The following is a 22,896-nucleotide window of genomic DNA, read 5'->3' on the forward strand; positions in this document are numbered from 1 at the left end:
ACAGCAGCATTTTTCTCATAATCTCACTATGCGTGGCATTTATTAACATAAATAAAGAGCATAAAGTGTCCCCATGAGCCTAATCATGTCAATCTTTCCATCACTTCGCTTGCAAGGGGCAGGGCCTTTTTTTTGGCAAAGATTTCCCACGTTAATCTCTGCAATTTGCCAATTACACCAGTTCACTGAATATTATAAATTGAGAATGAAAGTAAAACCGGCATGCTGAAAACCAACGACATCATTTGGCAAAAATAATATGACAATGTCAAGTGGATCAAAGGATCATTGATCCAACATTGTGAGTGCTTGCTTGCTGTATCAAACATAGGGAAAAGATACCAGGGGCTTCAATACATACAACTCAAATTCAATGTCTTTTGCAGGCGGGACCCATAAATTAAGAAGGATTGAACTCAGGTTTGGTTGATCAAGATTTGATCTTTCTGTCTTGACAGCTGAATCACAAAATGTCCCAAGCACCAAGCTCATTCGTTGTTTCAGATGTTGGCAGCCACCATTTTATCAAAACAGCAAAGAAGCATTAATTACCAAAACAAATCCTCCCTTAAAAATGGCCAACTGTACCGACTGTGACACACTTTAGTTCGCAAAAGGCCCGCGCTGCATGGATCCTAGTTAAAATAATTGCAGAGACGCGGATCCATAACACAGAGACAATCTGAGGACATTGATTGGGAACTTACCCTCTGCAGCAGAGGCCTGTCAGGAATTATTAAAAGGTGGAGGAAGGTGGTAAGGTAATCCTTCCCGAACCCCTTCAAATGTCAGACCATAAAACCTCCATGCTGCAACTTCAGAACCCATTCAAATTTCAAAACCCGGCATTGCAAACTGTGTCGCAAAAGTTTCAACTCGCGTCCGTAGCTCCACAATGTCCTTGTTACTTTGGAGACCCTTCATAAAAGTGTTTTGCAACTTTCCATGCTCCCTCTGCACTGCATTAGCAATCTGTGCAGCTCTGAGGAGAAATTCAGCAATTGTCTCAAAATCAGTCTCTAGACAACCTCTAGATGTCATAGCAGGGGTACCTGAAAGCATTAAAGGTAAAGCTAGTATAAATGCGCTGCCCATGACAAACTTTAAAAAACTTGAAAATTGAGTCTAGCTAAATTTTCGCATACCAATCCTTACTCCTCCAGGAGTGATGGTTCCATTGTCACCGAAAATAGCAATTTTATTCAGAGTTATGTGACACATCTCACAGACTTTCTCGTAATTCTTACCTGCAAATATACAAGTACAATAGGTGTTAGGGGACGATCAGACAAAGCAGAATCCAAGTATGAAAAAATAATATAAAAATAGTCCCAACAGAGATCAAAATCGGTCCATGTCCCTGGTAGGGGAAAGCTGCCACATAAGAAGAAAATATGCACTAGATCATCTGGTCAATTATTTAATGACAGGTAAAAGATATATTGTCAACAGATTACGGCTTTCGTCCCTTTACCTTGGACATCCAGCTTTATTCATTCTCCACACCACGCTTCAAGCATTCAAGCAATGCCATTTTCATTTGTGCAAAAGTTAGTTTATGATATATAGCATCAGCAAACCCGACTTATCAAGAATTCAATTTTCTAAGAAATGCAACTCTCCAACGCATAATCACGACAAACAATCTATGCAAGCCTTCCATTGAATCACACTCGGATGATAAAATAGAAAGCACCCTAGAAATTGAAGTTTCAACTAAGAACCTCAAGTTATATAATCATGTCAAAACATTCCTCATATGCACTGTAAATGACATTGAGCTAGTAAATGAAAGTATTTTTGTCAGTTTTGGTGTTTGAAAGTTTGTAATTATGACAGTTGTGTTTTATACCTTGTTCCCGGAATCTTCCACCATTTTTTTCAATTCTTCCACCGTAAATGAGGGCTTTTTAATAAAATATAAGGTACAAATTACAATGCCCGCATCAATACATCATCATCATCCCAATTCACCATTGTCAAATACAACTATAAAAACCTATTCTCCCACCACCTCCAACAAAGTTTTTCCTACAACTGATGGCCAAGGCCAAACCTCCACAACCGCTTTTCAAACATATTTTTTAAAAACAATTGAATAATTAAGCCATGGACATCCTAGTAAAATAAAGCAGATTTCAAACTTGAATGCCACTACTAATGAACACCCAAACAACAAAATCCCTTCCAATCATTTGACGAATTTGAGCAGCCATGCATCACAACATATAAAAAAATATTTTTCATAAGTGAAAAAAGATGTCAGCATTTAACGAGGATAGCTGACTGTGAAAATGCAATCTGCCTGTGCTTGAAATCATAACATGTATAACAATATACCTGTTAATCCCAGAGGCCTTAGATCCCAAAGTAACAAATGGTTGTCTGTGCCTCCAGTAACCAACCTGCATTTTCTTCTCAACAAGGCAGAAGCTAGAGCCTGTGCATTTTTCTTCACTTGTTGCATATATGCCCTGTACTCAGGTGTAGCCACTTGCTTTAAGGCTATGGCAAGAGCAGCAATATGGTTATTGTGTGGTCCACCTTGCAATGATGGAAACACAGCGAAGTTGATCTTTTCCTCAAATTCATATTGATCAGTTTCATCTCCTTGATTCAAAAGCAGCCCTCTCTTCCTTGGCTTCATTCCCTTTCTATAGAAAATTATACCTCCCCTGGGACCTCGAAGACTTTTATGAGTTGTTGAGGTGACAATGTCACAGTAGTCAAAAGGATTAACACATTCCTGTATTTAAAGAAATTAATAAAATTTTGTTTACCAATAAAAATAACAGTTAAAAAATAGATATACCGTAGGGGAATATTCTATAACAGTTCACAAATTTTGTGCAAAATTTGAGATGACTTCAAGATTGGTCCTAGAATTAACTCTGGCCGTGTCAAAATATTTCTGTTCACTGGAGTCAAGTTAGTTCTCGGTGGTGATATTTTGTACCATTCTATTTCGTTTTCTAGTCATCCTTTTCTTTCTTTATCATTTCAATATTAAATCCAATTATTTACAGAAACCAAACCTTTTGAGTTTTTGAAAATGAAGGAGGTCTTAAGTAGTTCAAATCATTTTTTTGATCAGTAATCAAAAGCAAAAGTAAACAAAAGAATGACGGCACTGGGGCTAGTTCAAATCATTGAAAGGAGCAGGGCTGTTTCCCATTCGGATTCTATCAAGTGCCAGGTGGCAACATAATACTATGGAAAGACTGAAACAAGCAGAAGGGATGAAGGGCAATGCAAGGACTTCTGAGGTCAGAACTGGCATATGTACTCGACTATCTTGAAATGGTACCAGTGAACATGGGTTCTCCCACTCAGCTCTATCTCAATTCTACCTATCTCGCTATCTCTCTACTCCATCTCTGATGAATTTATTGTCTGGTGATTCTTGTCAAAGACTTCTTTGCTGACCACTTTTGTCTAGTTACTGCTGCTTTCATATTAGTTTTTTCAATTTATTACAATGAGGTTTTCAAATTGGGTAGCCTTTTTTTTTTTTTAATGTCGGCGTACCTCTCCAAGGCAAGGTCCTTTGAACCTACCCCTGCAGAGTAAACCTAGGTCTCATGCACCACACCCTCGGAAGTTTTCCTACACGGAACTGGTTAAATTGCTTATTTTCACCAGGGGGTGTGGCCCCAAATGATTGTTTGCACCCATGAGCTGTTGAACCTTGGACCTTGAAGTGAGTGATACCCCAAGACCAAGGCATTCACCACTTGGGCCAACAACTTGGGGTTTTGGGTAGCCATTGAAGCCAGGTCTTTCTAATTCAAGGCAGAGGAAGAGTTTTCAGATTCCTCGAGATATAGGATTATTCATCTTGCACCAATCAGCCCAAATCTACATTATTCAATCTATTGATAATAATAATGATGATGATAATGAAAATGATTATTCAAAAGAAAGAAATAGGCTGAAATTTAGTTAAATTCCATCAAATACGCACTATATCTACAAACCAATAGAGCAAGTACATAAAAAACAAAATAGGCATTAATCTACAACGTATAGACACAAAGTCAACAGCGCACAAAGCAAGCAAGGAAATTCACACCACCTTAGCCGCAATAATTCCGCTTATTTGAGCCATATCACACATGAGCACGGCTCCGCACTTATCCGCAATCTGCCTAAACCTGGCATAATCCCATTCCCGAGGATACGAGCTTCCCCCACAAATAAGTATCTTGGGACGAAAATCAAGCGCCCTCTCCTCAAGCTTATCAAAATCAATATAGCCAGTTTGCGGGTTCACCTTATATGGTAGACTCTCGAAGAAAATGGAGGCCCCCGAAACTTTCCTCCCATTCGGAGTATAGTACCCATGACTAGTATTCCCTCCAGACGGAGTATCCAACCCCATTATCCGATCCCCAGGAAGTAACAATCCCGTGTAGACCGCAAAATTTGCAGAGGTGCACGAATAAGGCTGCACATTCACACCCCAATTCTCCGAGTCAAGACCGAAAGCCGCCAAAGCGCGCTCGCAACAAAGAATTTCAATCTCGTCGATGTATTGATTCCCAACGTAGTAACGGGCCCCGGGCATTCCTTCCGAGTATTTATTGGTTAAATGGCTACCGAGCGCTTCCATTACCGCCCTGCACACGAAATTCTCCGATGCAATCAATTCAATCCCTTTGTACTGCCGTTGCTTCTCCTTCTCCATCAACTCGAATATATCGGGGTCCGCCACTATCAGGGGCGCATCACCCCATGATCGAACCGCACTTCGACGCGCCTCGAGGTCCGGTTCGACCGAAACCCTCTTCAAAGAATTAGGCATCGAAATCGACGACGAAGACGACGAATCGCAGTCTCGGCGGCGCTTGAGGCACATGGAGTGGCCGAGAAGTCGGATTTCCTCGACACCGTCTTCGGCGAATTCGTTTTCAAACTCTTTACCATTTTCGCTCACTTCTTTACGGGGGCTCTCGGTGGTTTGGGGTTCAAGCAGCTGGAAGGGGATGGGCAGGGCCGATGGGTGGGTTGGCGTGGTGTCACGTAGGCTGGAGTCCAGCTGTAGGGAAATGGAGTCGTCGGCGATCTGGGTATGGCGGGGCGGCGATGAATGCGATGAAAACCCTAGAGAAAGGTTCGATTGTGGATGCGATAAGTCCATCAGAAATACACCCAAATTAAAGACTTAATTGCGACAAGACATATACATACACATACGGAGAAGCGTATGCATAGCTTATGTGTGGGAGCGATTCTGCTAATGTAGGCACAGCAGGGAATGAAATTGTTTGAAGACGCCACCGTTGCTCTGTAGGTGGAATGGAAGAGAGAGAGCCGCACGAGTGGGATTGATGAGGACACGTAGATTCGTAGGGGGGGGGGGATGCACCTGGATGTTGATGAGTTGGCTAACTTGTGGACTGGGCCTCTCCACTGTGGGCCCATAAAATGTAAAATAGCCCGACCCAAACAAAAGTTTGTGTTTTGTTTTATGGGCCAGGCGTCTACTATGTGTTAGGTTTTCGGCCGATAAAGAGCCTTATTTGAACTAATTGTTTTAATGGAAAATATTATTTTTTATCTTTAACTTTTATTATTTTAAATGACACATATGGTAGGGTTAAAACTTAAAAGTCTTTTTTTTTTTGAGTTGGGGGATGGGGGTTTTGAATTCCAAACATTCATTTTGATTTCATTGGTCGGTGTGAAAATGAGTTTTAAACCCATCCGATTGTGAGTTTTTCTCATTACATAAAAATAAACTTAAAAATTGATGTGACTTCATGATCCGATATTAAATCTATTTTATAAGAAAAGTAATTTTACAATCTTATAATATACCACAACAAATCATATCAGTTTATAGATTAATTATTTTTGTGTAATCTATTTGTAGATAAAATATTTTCCATATATATATATATATATTGTGTGTATGTGCATGAAAGTTTTGAAACTAGCTAGGTAGTAGTACTCTTTGTTAGTTACAATATGGAACCATATGTTAGTACGTAGCTGGTACGTGGACTTTGCTTCCTCTCTACATTATGATGATAGACACAGACAAAATTAATGGAACTGTAGTCATGCATATACATGACTGACTAGCTAGAAGATATCGAAGTGTTTGATAATTACGTATGACCTATCTATCTATATATCTCATTGAATAGTCTTATCTTTTGTTGCGTGGTTAAAACCTAAAAGTGATATAGACATATATTCCCCCTGCCATGGCTAGCCGGCTCAGGAGCTTGGAACGAATTATTATTTGGTACGGTATCGGAGACTTTATAATAATAATAATAATAATAATACATGAGAGTTAACTCATTGTTTGTGTGAAGGTGGCCGGTGATGGTTTTGAAGGGGTTGGTTACCAAAAGTTTAATTATTGTAAGAAAAATGTTACTTGCAACCGCCTTGAGAACCCCCGCAGCATCGTATCCAACATGGCAAAGCAACGGCGTCGTTTGCACTTTGTCTTTGTTCCTGTTTTGCCCCCATCTCCACGAATGCTACTCTTCACTCTATCTTCTTTTTTTCGTCTTCTACATCCACACGAAGCCCCATTGTCCTCCATGAAGTCGCCGCCCCACGAAGTCGAAGCCCGCCGCAGCCCAATCTTCGTCTTCTCCATAGTTAGTCGTCATGTTCTCCACGGACCCACGGAACCAACTCGAACACCCAAAGTCACAGTTCGTCTTTTCCACCACTTTCTTGTTTATGTGTCCCCAGTCTTTTATTTCTCTATTTTTTTGGGTCTTTTTTTTTTTGTTGGGTGGAATCTTTTGTAACTGTGAATCAAGAGTTTAATGTCTATTAATATTTATGTAGTGTAAATTTTCTACCCTACCTCCTGAAGAATGCTCCATTCGTCTTCTCACAGAAGAAAACCAATTACCTTAGTTCAAGATTAAGAATCAGAAAATGAAGAAATCAAGGAAATGAAGAAACCCCATTACCAAAAAAAAACATGAAATGAAGAAACCCCTCAAAAATAAAATAAGAAACCCCTACAAAAAAAAAAGGGCGGGGAGGGAGGGGACCTACACTTACAAGATAGTTTCCGATGTGAAAAAATGGATGCTTAGGAGGAGATGCCAAAAGGCATGCTAGCAGGATGGAGAGAACCAGTGGCAACCATGAGGAGGTGATGTACGCTTTGGACGAGGCCAAAGGTTTCTTTGGATGTACGCTTTGGAGAGTTTTTTATTGTTTTGGTGAATTTTGGACTCAAACAAAGAGTTTTAATCCATTTCAGACTTTCAATCAACCTTTCAAATTTTTTTAATATTTGATAAATGCTGACGTCACGGTTACATAACAGTTCCGCATGCCGGTTGCTCGTAGCAATGTTGTTATTGTAATGTAAGTTTTTGTTAAAAATATAATAAGGAAAATGGTATTTATATTTACAAGTTTTACTTACATAATACTATAGAATTTTACTTATATAATAATATGTAATGACGTATCAGCTATTTGTATGCTAAAAATTGTAAAATTTAAAATTTGAATTTAAAAATAAAATTAATAAAATAGATCTTATATGTAAAATTGTAAGTACAATATATAATATTAATCAAATAATAATATGTTATAAAAAATTATTTAAAAGTTATTTTTCATGTTATATATAAATATATATCACACAAAAATCAAGTAATTAGTGGTTTTAATATTCTCAAGCAAATACTAAAACCTAACTAAACTACTTATTATATATGTCTGCTTTTTGTGTTTGCGTGTGTTTGCGTGGTTGCTGAAAACCTGGATAATAATATATATCATGATTATTATTCGTTTGCAGCAAGAAACGAAAAGGGGATAGGAATGAACAAATAATAAACAAAAGAGCAGTTAATTAATTAAGATGTACCAATTGATATATATATATATATATATATATATATATATATATATACACACACACTAGTAGTAAGGCCAACGTGCGAGACACGTTTACCCGGTTGAAAGAAATATACATATATATATATATATATATATATGGATCATATATATATAGATTTCTTCGGATGATAAATATTTCTAAACCAAAATAGATTGACCATATCCAAAGTTAGTTTATAGACTATCAGCCGAATGGGTCAACACATAGATACCATTAACTACTTCTAATGAACAACCAAATAATATACGTTGGGGTGCTACATGCAACAAGAATATCATAGAAAAACATCATAGGAAGGTAATCAAGTAGGCCATAGTTCATTTGTTGGTCAATGAAATAAAGAGAATAGAATAATGATAGAGCGAAACAAAAATACATATGACTACCAGTAGCTTTGATTGTTACGCTGCTGATAAATAGTACTTTTAAAGACACCCCAGTCATCACCTGCACATAAATTAACAAAAAAATCACTTATGTATTGTTATGATAATAATCAAATCTATACAGTTTTTGTCTCTCTTAAGGCCATAAGTTTAATTATCATTATTACTATTTTAAACTTCTCAAAAAATGACGAATAATATAATCTCTCCACACCTAAAAAGATGAAGGTAAAATAGATGAAGAGCATAATAAATGAGAAATGCTAAAAAAAATTTAGAGGTCAACTATAAACCGATTACCGGTTATCTTCCTAAACCAATACTATTAGTCACTTTTTTAATTATTAAAACAAATATAAATGTAATAAATAGATTATATAATAGTAGTAAACCTATCATTAATTATTTGGTCATACAAACGTACTTGTTTTGCTGGCATGTGACAACAAAGGCATTTTTTTTTTTTTTTTTTGAAACGCGACAACAAATGCATGAACTAAAATTCCAGGTAGCTAGATTACGGTTTTGTCCTTACTTTTATGTTTTACTTTCCATGTGCACTTATATCAGCCATTGTTATTAAACCTTTACCCTTGATTCATTTGTTATATGCTTTTTTCTTCCGTTGATGCCCTCTTCCATTTGAGTATTATTACATTTTTACCCCTTATCGTGTGATGCCTGATCAACTTCTTCTATTCTGTAAAGTTCTATTCACACAGGGCTATAAATGGAATGAAAGGTGTCAAATAAAATTTACTGTTCATTCCCGTTCACTTATTGATAAGCTCTTTTAAATATAAGGATATATATATGTATATAATATATATCTACTAGTAAAGGGCAAACACGTGCATTGCACATGTGTCCAATTGTGAAAATATAAAAAAAAAAATTAAAAATAACATTTATGAAATCTAAAAATATGTAATAATAAAAAGTAAGTTAATATATATAATTATAAAATGTAATAGTTTTGTCTATATTTTAACACAAATTCATTAATAGGTGGAATGCATCAAAGCAATTGTATACAAATTCATCATACCTGAAATTCTCCATTGTCAAGAGCTGAGTGATTTTCTTGTAAAGCTCTTCATTAAATGTGACAAAAACTTTCAAATCCTTTACTAATATATCCACAGCCTTGGAACGATCATACCTATTAAAATTTAAACAGTCTCATTCACATGTTATATGCCACAAAATCTCTAAAGACAAACAATCACTTCTCATAAAACTGACACTTAGATAATTATTAACCTAACTTGGAAGGTTACTTATCCAATGCCTCAAGATACTTTTGCTTCCTTATCTCAAAAAAAATTTTCATTGAGTACCGATTGTCGTCCACTTTTGTGAATCTGAAAAGGTACTTCTCAACCTTCTCTAGTTACAAGTGGATCCTATAAAGATTTATGTCAACAAACATAATTTCAGTCACTAAAGAAATCTAAAGAACAAAAAATAGAATATCTAATGCACCTTGAAATCATTGAAAAGCTGAGAATACACTACACTTATTAACAAATATTTCACATTTTTTCATTCAGATTTTCTACCACCTAACATGTTTCAGTATTCACCATTGAATTATTATTTTGACATAAACGCGCACACAGTAGCAAAAATGTACTTAAAGTCTCAACTGCAAGTAGCACCAAACTACTCAGGCACATAATATGCATCTATATTCTTTAAATAATGACTTTGATGACCATACCTGGTCTACAGTGGTTTCAACTGAGAGTTGCTTCCGCTCTTTAGCCAGAGCAAGTCACTGTCCAAAATTCAATTAATTATATAGTTATCCATTAATTGATTTTTGAGACCCATCCAATATATTCAGAATTTGATGTAACATAGACCATAAAGTAATTATTTATATTTAAAGTAAGAAAAAAAAAACATTTATTTTTAAAAAAATCTCTAAACGGGGCTTTAAATTAACTATTCTAAATATGACATATGAATAAACAAAAGAAATATTACAAAAGAAATATAAAAAATATACTTCAAATAAAAGTGATAAAAAAATACCTCGAAGTAGAGGAGAAATAAATGAACTGTAGGAATAGCACAGATGAGCAGTTAGTGAAATGTCATAGAGCAAGATAAGAACATAACCAGCTGATTCATGACATATAATATATAAAGAAACAAAACATAATAAAATTAGGCCAGTTGGTAAATCATAAGAAACAAAAAATAATTAAATTATAAATCATATTTATTGAATGAGGCCATAATAAAATATTAAGAATGAGAACACATATAATCAAAACATGGGTATTTATAAAATTAGAAATTAAACAGAATATAATACAGTGGAAGATAGAATTTATTATTAATGGTCTTATTAATAATAACATTAATAACCTCATAAATCTAGAATTCTTTGATAATATAAAATATAATGATTTTGAGTATAATATTCAATAATATATAAATTTTCATCAACTATAACATGTGGAGTATAGTTTGTCACACGGACGGTAGCCCAAAAATATTTTTCATCAACTATAACATGTGAGGTATAAATTATTTTCGTCCTCCCTCTTATTGCTGACACTATTTTTCTCCTCCCTCCTCTCTCCTCTCTTTCTTTCTCTTCTGCTTTTGTCTCCACTCTCATACCTCTTTCTTTCTCTCCTTATATCGCTTCTACTCTCAGACGCATCAACTGCAACACCAATACAACATCACATCCATTACTTCCCTGAAGATAAATAACTGAAGAAATAGTCAGAAATATTTAGCAAAATAATCAACATAAAATTCATACCTGTGAAACTAGAGAGCTGAGAGGCAAATTTAGAATCCAGAAGCGAAGAAACAAATTTGGGAGGAAATAAAGAGATGGAAATCACTCTTATACCAAACGGCTGGCGGTTGAAGCGGTGGAAAATAGAGAAAACAAAATAGAATCTGATAAGAGTAAAACAGTAGAAAATAAACGAAGCGGTAGAAGCAATGAGAAAAAGAAATGAAATAAGATGAAAACACAGGAATTATGAAAGCGGTGGAAAATGGCAGTTAAAAAATTAAAACAAAAAAAAAAGTCCAAAGTGAAAAACAAAACCAGAACCTTGAAGAAGTCAAGGACAGAGCAGGAAAAGATATAGAAAATGAAAGGCAAAATCAGAAAATAACATGTTAGACAACAGCTGCCTGCTTCAAAAGCAAGGGCGAAATTGGTAAAAATGTTAGGACTGAGGGACATAAACAGCAAATAAAAATAAAAACAGGGGTAAAATCGATATAAATGTTAGAACTGAGGGATAAAAATGGGAAAGAAATATGAAACGAAGGACAAAACTGGAAATAAAAGATGGACAACACCTCCTTGCTTATTAACGCTTATTATATATAAGATATAATATATATATATATATATATATATGCTATTAAGAATTAAAAGGTGGAGGATATAACCAAGCAGATCAGTTTTTGTCTTTTTTATTTTTTTTTTAATAGCAGTACAGTACTGGTACTGTAGGGACCAACTCGATCGGGGTTATCATAATTTTTATTCATTTCTATTCCCAAAACCTAACGATACAAAACAATTATATAAACTATCATTTTAATTCAATTTAAAAAAAAAAAAAAAAAAACTATGATTATAAATTTATAATAATTAGGAGCTGGACGCTATGATCAACCATGGTCCGGCACTGTACAAGATCTTCCCTTCTACGTAAAGTAATAGAGACTCGTAATTATGGTAGCCATCCTGATCATGTCTGCATCCAACTTTTAACTGGAGTCGAGCATATGACAAAACTTTCACGGATGTGGAATGCAAAACGACGCCGTTACGGCGACGCTAGCATGGTCCTTGCAGCTCAGTGCTTTTAGCAACCTCCAGGACCCTTTACCGGAGCTCTGATTCACCGGAAACAGTGTGGACGGAGGATTATTCCGAACCTGTCGGTTCTTTATGTCACTAAGTTCCATCTCAGGAGGAAACTTCACCATCCCGAACATGAAAAAGTAACGCCGAGGCTTCCCAGCCTTTTTGAGCACCGTATCGGACTTTCCCTGCACGCCTTTCGCCGATGAGTTTTTCTCTATTTCCGGTGCCGTTGAGATCATAGAGTTTGAACTTCGGTGCAGTTTTTTATAATCCAAAGAGCGGCTGTTCCTCATGATCAGCTCCGGGTTTGAACCACTGTTTGATCGAGTTACGGGTCTTTGTAGCTTGGACAACGAGTCTGATCGTCGACGAAAAGTGGTTTTATTTGTTTGGCTTTCTTCGGTACTGGTGGAAGCTTTGGGAATTTGATGGGAGGCCGGAGTAGGAAAATATTGCTCTTTGATGGCTATGAGTTTTCCGCAAAAGAAGATGTCGTCGGCTGGGCACATCTGATCGGAGCTGAAGTCGCTGAAGAACTCGAAGAAATCCGGCGTCTCAGAGCGCGATCGTGGGGTGTGCAGGCTGGAAGAGCACTCTTCATCTTCGTTGTTGGGTTTGAGTGGAAGGTCGCAGAGAGAAAGTGCCTCCTCTGCTTCTTCCGCTTCTTCCTGATCTTCTTCTTCAAGATGAGGATTCTTTAGGTGATTTCCCATATTTCGGGGATAAGGAGCGTTAGATGGGAAGGGAGAATAACGTTAAAGGACTACCTTGCAGACTGTGAAGAGATCAAAGGGAATGTATAAAAAGAAAACTCGAAGAGAGACGGAGATTGGGGAGGTATATATGTGTGGTTTGTCTTGGAGAAGAGATCATGAACTTAATTGGAAAAATCCGGCTTTAACTTACTTCCTATATATCTTCTTGGTATCACAGATTTTGGTCTTTTCTTTATGGATGTCTCTGGAGTTTATGTATGTCTTTGGAGTCCGTATAAAGCGATATCTATATTTTTTAATTTCAATTATTTTTCTGATCACAAATGCTTTTCCTTCGTCGATGGCTTCTAGAAGAAAGAGAAAATATATGACAAAGTCTGGCATCTAGAAACACAAAGACAATGAAATTGGATCTGCTATGAGAGAGAGAGAGAGAGAGAAGTATAGGAAATTAAATTCGAGTGTGCATGACGGCTTAAGATATTTCAATTTTAGGAACTTTCTAATGCAAATTATGCTTCTGGAGGTTAAGGTGCATATATGGCCTGCTATTTAGGTCGGGGGGCGGCCACAAAATGGTCACGGCTTGCCTGTCGTCGTCAACACGACCGTCGGTACGCGGTACGTACGTACGTAGAGGACTGGTTTTACTTTTTTTAAGAGCCCTTGCTTACAATCTTACCATAAACATGAGTAGGGGTGTAAGTTGAAACTGGAAAATCGGTCCGGATCGATTTTGAACCAGTTCGGTTCGGGACCGATTGATAAAAAAATATATATAAAAAAATATTTATATTATTGTATATATAAGTTTTATACAAAATATTATATATATTAATATATATAAGTTTTATATATTATGTATAATTATAATTTTTTATGTGAAAGTTTTATATATAATTATATATATTTATATATGAAATAATTTCTTATTATAATTTATAAATTATTACATAAAATGTTAATACTAAATCACTAAAAGTTTATAACTAATACTAATATTAAATATATAGTTTATAACTAATACTAATATATAACTTATAATAAAAGTATAAAACAATATTTTTTAAATTAGTTTTTTTTTTTATAAACAAATTTATAATGACAAATTGTGAAACTTACATTTTAAAAAAATCAGATCGGACCGGACTGGAAACCGGAAGTACCGGTTTAGGAAGGCAATCGGTGCGTAATCGATTTTGAAAAATACAAAACCGGTACATACCGATTCGGTTCTAGATTTTATCCAAAACCGGACCGGACCGGACCGATTACACCCCTAAACATGAGTCATTAATGTTTCCTTATCAACTTGGAGGATGAGCGTTACAACTTACTTTTCATCTTAGAGGGCATCGAAAAACTTTAACGGCAACTTATAAAGCAACAAAAAACAACTGTTGCATGATATTAGAGGGAACTCTTAAATTTTGTGTCTCCTAATAATAAATAATTTATATCGAACTACAAGGACAGTGTTGTTTCTTTTTATGATCTTAGAAGGGATGAAAAACTTTATCATCCACATTTTTCCTTACAACCAACATCGAATTAGTGGCAACTTTAATATCGGGTACTTGATAGTTTTATAAGATTTTTTTTTTTAATTTCTTAAATTTATTATCTTTAGGTCTCGTTTGTATTCACAGTCCATCTCAATTCATCTCAACTCATTTTATTACTATTTACTATTATTCAGCAATTTTAACTCACAAATCTTATTACTATTCACAACTCATCTCACTACTGTTGATCACAATCTTCGAATCTAACTCATCTCAACTCATCTTCGAATCCAAACGACACCTAATCATACCTACTAATATAATGCATTTAATTTTGAGTGGTTGTGAAATCTATTAAATCAGCTACTTAAGATGTGTAACGTGTTAGAGGTTTAGAGCACTCTCATTGGAATAATTAAAGCTAAACTCAAGTTTTAGCTAATATGAGATTAAATATTTGATTTTAGCTATTTCATTCACATCAAATTCTCATATTAGATTATTTATTTATTATATAATAATAAAATAATATGAGATGAATTTGATTTTAGTTATTCCATTCACATCAAATTTTTAAATTAGATTATCTATTTATTCATTATATAGTTATAATAAAATAATATTATGGTTGTGATCGGTAAACTCAATTTCTTCCGTTGCTGTTGCATTCTATATGAACGAGTGTCTGGCAATAATTAAACGAGAATAGTTATTTCTAAGCATCGAGCTAATTATAGGCTGAACTTAGCGTTATCAGTTATTGAAGTGTTGAAGCTGATCAAGTCACTCCAATCTCTTGGTTAAGTCAAAGAAAAATGATAAACACAATGTTGAGGTCATGTTTCATGAGTCTAGGCAAATCTACATCGATAGTGCTGTGATGTGTGTTGTTTAGAGCTCTCGGCAGTATTCTGGTGCCGCTATACAGTGGCAGTTCATACGTCCATGGCGTTGAATGCAAAGTTAGTGCAATAAAAGTAAAAAGAGTTGGACACCAAGATTTACGTAATTCAACAACGGGCCTACGTCTATAGGATTTAGATAGGGAAGTCTCCACAATAATATATTTGTTTACAATCACTCATGAATCCTCATATTTCACTTTATAGATAAGGTTGGAGCTTTTCCTGTTGGAGACATGTCTTCCTCGAGAGGCTGCTTGTCTCTATCGATCCTCATCCCTGTTGATCCGTGTTCATTCGTCTTTTTGATATTGTCTGAGCATCTCCTTTTATATGTTTACATGACTCTTTACTGCACATGTCAACCTGCCATGAGTTAACAGATCTCTCTTGCATGAACACTTTGTCTTCTTCCCTTGACCCTCTGACTTTTTGCAACCCTATATATCCCTCTTGGCTCTTTTCTTGTTTCTCTTTTTGTCTCTAGTGATGTCTTGATGGGCTGGACCTAATTTATGGGCTATAGGCATTTTTTCCATTCACACACAAAATATTTTTCATAGCATATTTCACAATCAAATTTTAAAATAAAAGATATTATTATAAAATATCTTATAAAAATATCCTCATTTTATATAGTATTGTAAAAATTACAATGAGTATCATTACTCATCAAAAGATCTCTCCTCTCTTTTTTAGACGTTATAATGAATACCGGGGCCCCTTTTTATATCGTTTGGTTGCGGTTCACGTCATTTACCGGTAATTACAGAGTGTTGAAAATCTTGTAGGATTCTAGAGGAAGTAGGAGACATTAATGCAGGCAGGTCTTGTAAAAGGGACCCGTATCCATAAGCTACTAGAGACCCTATTTTCTTTGCTTTTTTAATTTTCGTGTTTTCTTTATGCCCAATTACAAGGATTCTCATATTTGACTCCTCAAATAGTGATAAATGCAAGTAATATACATAGAAGATATAAAGAATTGTAGCTTTACCTAAAAAAGAACAAAACAAACACCAAAACGAAGGTTGTTTGATTGATCCATGCGAATGAAAGGTTTTGGTCTGGCCCAGAAGAATTAATTCCCACGTAGAAAGATGTAGCCCAGAGATTCGACGAAATGATTAATTTGTGAGAAATTTCCAACCTACTTCAGCTCCAAAGTCATCAAATAATTAATTGTTATTCAGAAATGGAAGGAAGGATCCACAAAAGTCGGTTGTTCCGCCGTAGCCATCTTTAGATGCAGTTTCATTTTACTTGTCAATGACCCCTGCGTGGACAAGACTCCCCGACAAGAAACATCGTCGGATTTTTCATTAGCTCTCTTCGATTTGCACTTGTTTTCTCACGATTTTCAAAGGCAAATTAATACATGTAGCCCCATTTGGATTGAAAAGTTATATAATCTCATTTTATATTATATTATCATTATAATTTTTAAAAATTTTTATATAAAATATAATAAAAAATTTAATTTTTTTAAAATTTTAAAATAATAATAATATTAAAAAATAATATTTTATTCAATTTATTTAAAACCATCTAATCTCAATTCACTATCTAAATATACGGAACTATTCTCCACGATCATGGGAGGAAGTTTGCTTTGGTCTGTGTACTTGGGAAGACTCGATGTTGCCAATTATCCGTAAAGAAGGTCCAGCAACTTATTTCACAAGGAACCTTTGGATAGGTAGAAGGGCAAAAGACACAAACAATGACACAAAGTACCAACGGTAGTATTAATCTCGCAGATTTCCATAACAAATCAGTGTTTACTACTTCACTCTCTAACGGCTCCAGTCATATTAATTCTCAAATGTCACTATTTTCAAAAAATCAAAATAAATACACAAGAAGAGAGCATGTCGTTTCACACCCAAATTCCAGTGTTTGCTTCCGACTACTCTAACACTGAGAAATGGTGTCACTTAAATATTGAGGAAATGTATAGCCATGTAAAAAAGAGTTATATGATCTCATATATTCCACTCACATATGGAGAGAAATAGATGACAATATTTTTTGGCATCACTACCAGAAAGGGAAGTTCATTGTCTCTTCTTTCTATCAAGCCATGCACACACATACAACCAATCCATTCTCACGAAAGAACGTTTAGAAGACAAGGCACCTTTAAAGGCACTCTTCTTTATATGGATAGTTTTATTGGGAAGGATACTCACACTCGACAACTTAAGTAAACATTGATTCATTGTTATTGAATGGTGTTATATTATATGTATAAAAAGAGTGGGGGGTCAGTTGACCATTTATTTCTTCGCTATAAGATTGACATGACATTATGAAACAACTTCTTTTACTCGGTTAGGACTAACTTCGATGATGACAAAAAAATAGAAAAATCTAATTGTAAGCGATTATGCTCACTAATACGCATATTCATTCAATATGATTGGTCAGAAAGTATATTTTATTGAAAACAGTGTTAATTTGAATTTAGAATATGAAGGTAACAACATTAGTACGCAAATTGGTACGCAAACTTGCTTGTACATAGCAAAATTCCAAAAAAAATTATCAATCTCTTAACTTCTTAGAGAGGTCTTAAAGGATTTTTGAAAACAAATTTTATCTCATCACATCTAATATCATTTCATTCTCAAACATTATTTAAATATAAACACTTTCAAACTAATGATTATAATTTTTTTAAGCTAATAATTAATTACAACTATTTCAATCTTTCTTTCAAATAATAACAATTCAACTTATTCAAATATCAAAACAAAAATAATATTCTAATAATATTCTAATAATATTTTAATTTTATAATATTTTTTATTTAACTTTTTCTTTCTTCTTTTTCAAAATTGAATAAATAACTAATCCAAACTATCTCATTATTATTTACAAATCATCTTACTAATATTCATAAATAACTAATCTAAACTATCTTATTATTATTTATAAATCATCTTATTAATATTTATAAAATTTTCATCTAATCTCATTTCACAGTATCCCAATAATTCTCATATTGCAGCAATATTGAAAAGAGTTCAGCTACGCTCAACCGCCGATGCGCAAATACCGTGTAACAAACTAGCATTTGTCTGAAATTATAAAAAAATAAAAACAAAACAAACAAACAAACAAAAAAACAAAAATGAAATGAAAATGTGAAAAGCACTGCATTTCTTGAACAAGGGGAAGAAAACCATTTCAACCCGCACGAGGTCCCAAACCCATTTGTGGTCATTTCCAAGATTTCTGTTGAGACAACTGTACCCTTTGCCTTACCAAATACAACAACCTTCTAGAATGGATGAGAATATTCAAGAAGATTCGGTCTGTAAACAGAAACAATGATGTGGCACAATTCTGTTATGATTTACTTTTCTATTTCCTAATTTAGAAAAGGCATGAAAGGTAGTGGCTAGTCAAATAGATTCTATTTCCTGCAATTCCAGTAGTGAACTTTCATCAAACACGTCTTGTGCAAATTATTCTTTAAATATGGTATCAGTCTGGTCTATACTTGTCGTCGCAAACTAAGTATGTTACTGATTTGTTACTACTTACTGGTAGGATCAACTCCAAGGTTGTGGCAACACCTATGTTAGTTTCTGAAAAATTAACTTCCTTAGATGAATCAACCTTTGACGATCCTCATTGGTATTGTAGTGTTGTAGGAAGTCTTCAATACCTTGCCTGTAAATCATATTTGTCAATTTATGCATTGTTCACGCCTTCTCCACTAGATGGCTTTTAAACATATTTTCAGGTATCTTAATAACACTCGCAATTTTGGTTTATGCTTTTCTCCATCTTCTACTTATACTCTTGATGCCTTCTTGATGTCGACTGGCCGGTTATCCTGATGATCGTCGCTCCACATGAGGTTTTTGTATTTACTTTGGTACTCATTTAATTTCTTTGGCTTCTAAGAAACAATCTATTGTTGCTCAATCTTCTACTGAAATCGAGTACAAATTTGTTGCTAATACTGCATGTGAAGTTATTTGGTTGCAATCATTATTAAAAGGACTTGGAATTCAGCCCTCTAATCCACCAACATTTTGATGTGACAATCTTGGTGACACCTATATTTTTCTCAATCTAGTTCTACATTCAAGGACAAAGCATGTGGAATGAGACTATCATTTTGTTCGGGAGAGAGTTGAGGCCAAATCCTTACAAGTATCTTTCATTTCAAGCAAAGATCAGATTGCTGATATCATGACTAAACCACTTTATTTTCCTCAATTCACACAGTTTTGATCAAACCTCACCTTTGTTCCAGTGATGCATGGATCGCGAGGGATGTTGAGACAACTGTACCCTCTGCTTTATCAAAATACCACTCACAACAACCTTCTGGAATAGATGAGAATATTCAACTAGATTCGGTTTGTAAACAGAAACAATGATGTGGCACAATTATGTTAAGATTTACTTTTTCTATATATACTCTGTACTGTGCAATGTAAAAGGCATGAAAGGTAGTGGCTAGTCGAATAGACTCTGTTTCTTACAATTCCAGTAGTGAACTTTCATCAAACACGTCTAGTGCAAATTATTCTTTCAACAATTTCCATGAAAAACACTACATTTCATTTCAATATTTCTTCCTAATCGATTCTAAGATTTTTGTAAAACTCACTAGTGAGTTAAATTATCTTAGTTTTTTGGGTTTAGATTTTCTTAGTTTCTTAACAAATTGATTTGCGATTATCCCCATACTATGCATTTTGCCATGCATTTGTTTCTTACTTGGAACTCTGTTTTTTGCTATGCATTTTGTTATGTATTTGTTTCTTGATTTGCGATTATTCTCATACTATGCATTTGATTCATTGTAAGGAATTACAGTGACATTTTGCGAAACTAGGCACAATTATATGTTCTTTATATGGAAGGTTTAGGAAATTAGACAAGCGGTTGATATTGGTTTTCAAAATTGAACTTAGAAAGCATTATAAAATCTCATTGAAGTTTTTCCAAGAAATTGATCTGTATGATATAGATTATAGATCTATTTGGTACACAACTGGTTCATTTACGTGCTATAATTAGATTGTATCTCGTCATTGTGTTAAAAATAACTTTGAGATTGACAGAGAAAGACAAACAATGACCAAATCTATAACTTTGTAATTCCTTGCATGCTAACATATTGTGATGTTTCCATCCCCATATTACACAATGGCATTGTATTTATCTGTCAATTTATTCTATGGGAATTAGATTTGGATTGAGATTTATATTCAAAGAGGTTATATTGAGCCTAATGCTTTTAATAATAGCTATTTAAAGTAGATTGAGAATGATAGTGAGTCATCTGGCCGTGTAATGACTCCTCTAATTATTTGTACATTCACATGTATAGGCGCTCGTGAATTATGTCTATAGCTTTTGTTAAGCATCAATACTTCTTAAGCTTTTTTGTTTACACATAATTCTTACAAGATTGTTTTATTTCTTTAGTTGTGTACATGGGCAGTATACATGATTAGTTATGCAAATAATTCTGGACTATGTGGGAATTGTGAAGGGAGTAGTTTCATTTTTTTTTTCTTTTTTGCCTTTGATCTCTCTCCCTCTATCTCTCTCTCCACACACATGTATATATGTACATATTTTTAAATATAAAGACAGACACACACAGGTTATATTGCTTTTAATTTTGAGAAGTTGCTCCTATGATTCTCAGTATTCATCAAACCTCAATTGAACATGATGTGCTTTGTGACTCTTAAAGAAAAATTAGATTCCTTTATCAAAATTCAATCTAGGTTCATAATGAAGTCATGAAGTAGAACTACACAAATGCATGTTCTACTAATTTATAGTGTAACTATGTTATACGCATTAGGTCCCCCATTCTTAAAACCATGATGTGTGGAAGCTTTTGCACTTAAACATGGAGTTTGTAATGCAACCCTTTTGTTGGAGAGGCTAACAAGTGGCATTTCATTGATTTTGTAGTAGGAAATTATGTTGTGGAGCATCTCTTGGCAATTTCTTACGATTTCGAGTTTTGTAAAACTTTAATTAGTAATTTGACTAGCTACTGCTACTGAAGTTGGTGAAAATTTGACTAACTACTGTCCCTAAAGTTGGGTAGCAACTGATTTATGAAATGTTTTTATGGTTCCAACAACAGGTTTTGTTTTGTTGGTTTGATAGTTGCTGAAATTGGTGGATTTCTCAACTTTTGATTCAAATGTTGGTAGAGATGTTGTTGAATTTGATTTGTGATAGGTATTTTGTGAAGATTAAATGTGTGTTTGCAAAATATTGAAAAAAAAATTTAATTAATATTAAAATATATAATATTTTATTATTATTTGGACTTTGGGATAACTAGTTTAATATGGACTAATCTAACTAAAAATTCATATTATGGCCAAAAGATAACATTCTAGCTAAATTTTAAATTTGGCAATGCCAGTACTCTTAATTCTCTATAATAACAATGGATTTCATACCCATTTCAACAATTTAAGCTATTTCTCAGAATTCACTTTGATTTTGGTAAATTTCATTTTGAGATATCTCCCCAACTCATTTCGAAGACACTAGGTATATAATCGTTGGTTTTTTTTCCCAAGAAAAAAAGTACGGTTTGGTGTTCTTGTTCACCGTTTTATAACCAAAATGATCTTTAATCAATATCACATTTTTTTATATTTGCCTATTTCGATAAATTCAATCTCTATATTAAATTAATCTTTCACTCTCTATATTTGATAAACCAATTATAATTCTCTATATTTAGCCAATCACTATAATAAAAATCTAAATTATTTTAAAGATATTCAATCTAATATAAAGTTTTTTTTACACAAATTATTTAAATTTTAACCATCTTTCAATTTTTGCCAAGCCAACGAACATGCTCATATAGTTAGGTTTGTGATCTTCAGCTCGCGGCAAGGAAAACAAATCTTCACTGGTCAGTATTCTTGTCCCAACAAATCTTCACAGTTTGTGGCTTTAATGGTAGACAGAAGTAAGGTTCGGTGTTCGTGTTCTGTTTGTGGCTTTAATGGTAGACAAAAGTAAGGTTCGGTGTTCGTGTTCTTCAATCTCATTTTCCCAAGAAATAAGATTTCAACTGCTGCTGTCTGAAAACAAAAATTTCTAAGGCTTCGTTTGGAATCACAATTCCTCTCAACTAATCTCAACTCATCATTATAATTTTTTCAAATTCCAACATAAAATATAATAAACAATTCAACTTTTTTAAATCTTAAAATAATAATAATAATAATAAATAATATTCTAACAATATTTTATTATCTCAACTCAACTCAACTCACTTCAACGTCTAAACGCAATCTAAATTCCCCGCCCGCCCAAAACAGATTTCATCTGCTGTTGCCTTTAATGAAAGGCGATCGTTTCATTTGAGAAATTGATTTTCAATACTTTGCTTCATTATTTTCATTAGTCGAATATAGTTTATTTAAATAAAATAATTTTTTATGAATTTCTTATATCACTGAGCTTTTGCATTTCCCAATCTTCAATAAAATTTTGTTTAGGATAAAAATTATAGCGCGCCTGAGATTTAAAGGAGTTTTTAGTTTTTCCAGTCAGTCAATACCTACACATTTGAAAAACAACGCCCCCTTTTCCTTTTCCCAAACACTTCCTCG

At 34.2% G+C, this 22,896-nt stretch overlaps 2 protein-coding genes and 1 long non-coding RNA gene across 3 annotated transcripts; all 3 read right to left on the minus strand.

Moving 5' to 3' along the window:
* Positions 1-223: 223 nt before the first annotated feature.
* LOC109007018 (serine hydroxymethyltransferase 7-like) lies at positions 224-5,356 on the minus strand. Its single transcript, XM_018986498.2, has 4 exons — positions 4,076-5,356; positions 2,341-2,746; positions 1,146-1,247; positions 224-1,052 (listed from the first exon to the last, which is right to left on the minus strand). The coding sequence occupies exons 1-4, from the start codon at positions 5,138-5,140 to the stop codon at positions 829-831; spliced, it is 1,797 nt and encodes a 598-aa protein (XP_018842043.1). The 5' UTR covers positions 5,141-5,356; the 3' UTR covers positions 224-828.
* Positions 5,357-8,158: 2,802 nt separating this feature from the next.
* LOC109006997 lies at positions 8,159-9,639 on the minus strand. The gene is made up of 3 exons (XR_001998719.2): positions 9,561-9,639; positions 9,329-9,442; positions 8,159-8,341 (listed from the first exon to the last, which is right to left on the minus strand). It is a non-coding gene; the product is annotated as an uncharacterized LOC109006997 (long non-coding RNA).
* A 2,430-nt stretch (positions 9,640-12,069) lies between these two features.
* On the minus strand, positions 12,070-12,852 carry LOC109006972. The gene has a single exon (XM_018986438.1). The coding sequence runs from the start codon at positions 12,850-12,852 to the stop codon at positions 12,070-12,072; it is 783 nt and encodes a 260-aa protein (XP_018841983.1).
* Positions 12,853-22,896: the final 10,044 nt, after the last annotated feature.

This window comes from Juglans regia, chromosome 13 (assembly GCF_001411555.2).
Source record: "Juglans regia cultivar Chandler chromosome 13, Walnut 2.0, whole genome shotgun sequence".
Taxonomy (NCBI): domain Eukaryota; kingdom Viridiplantae; phylum Streptophyta; class Magnoliopsida; order Fagales; family Juglandaceae; genus Juglans; species Juglans regia.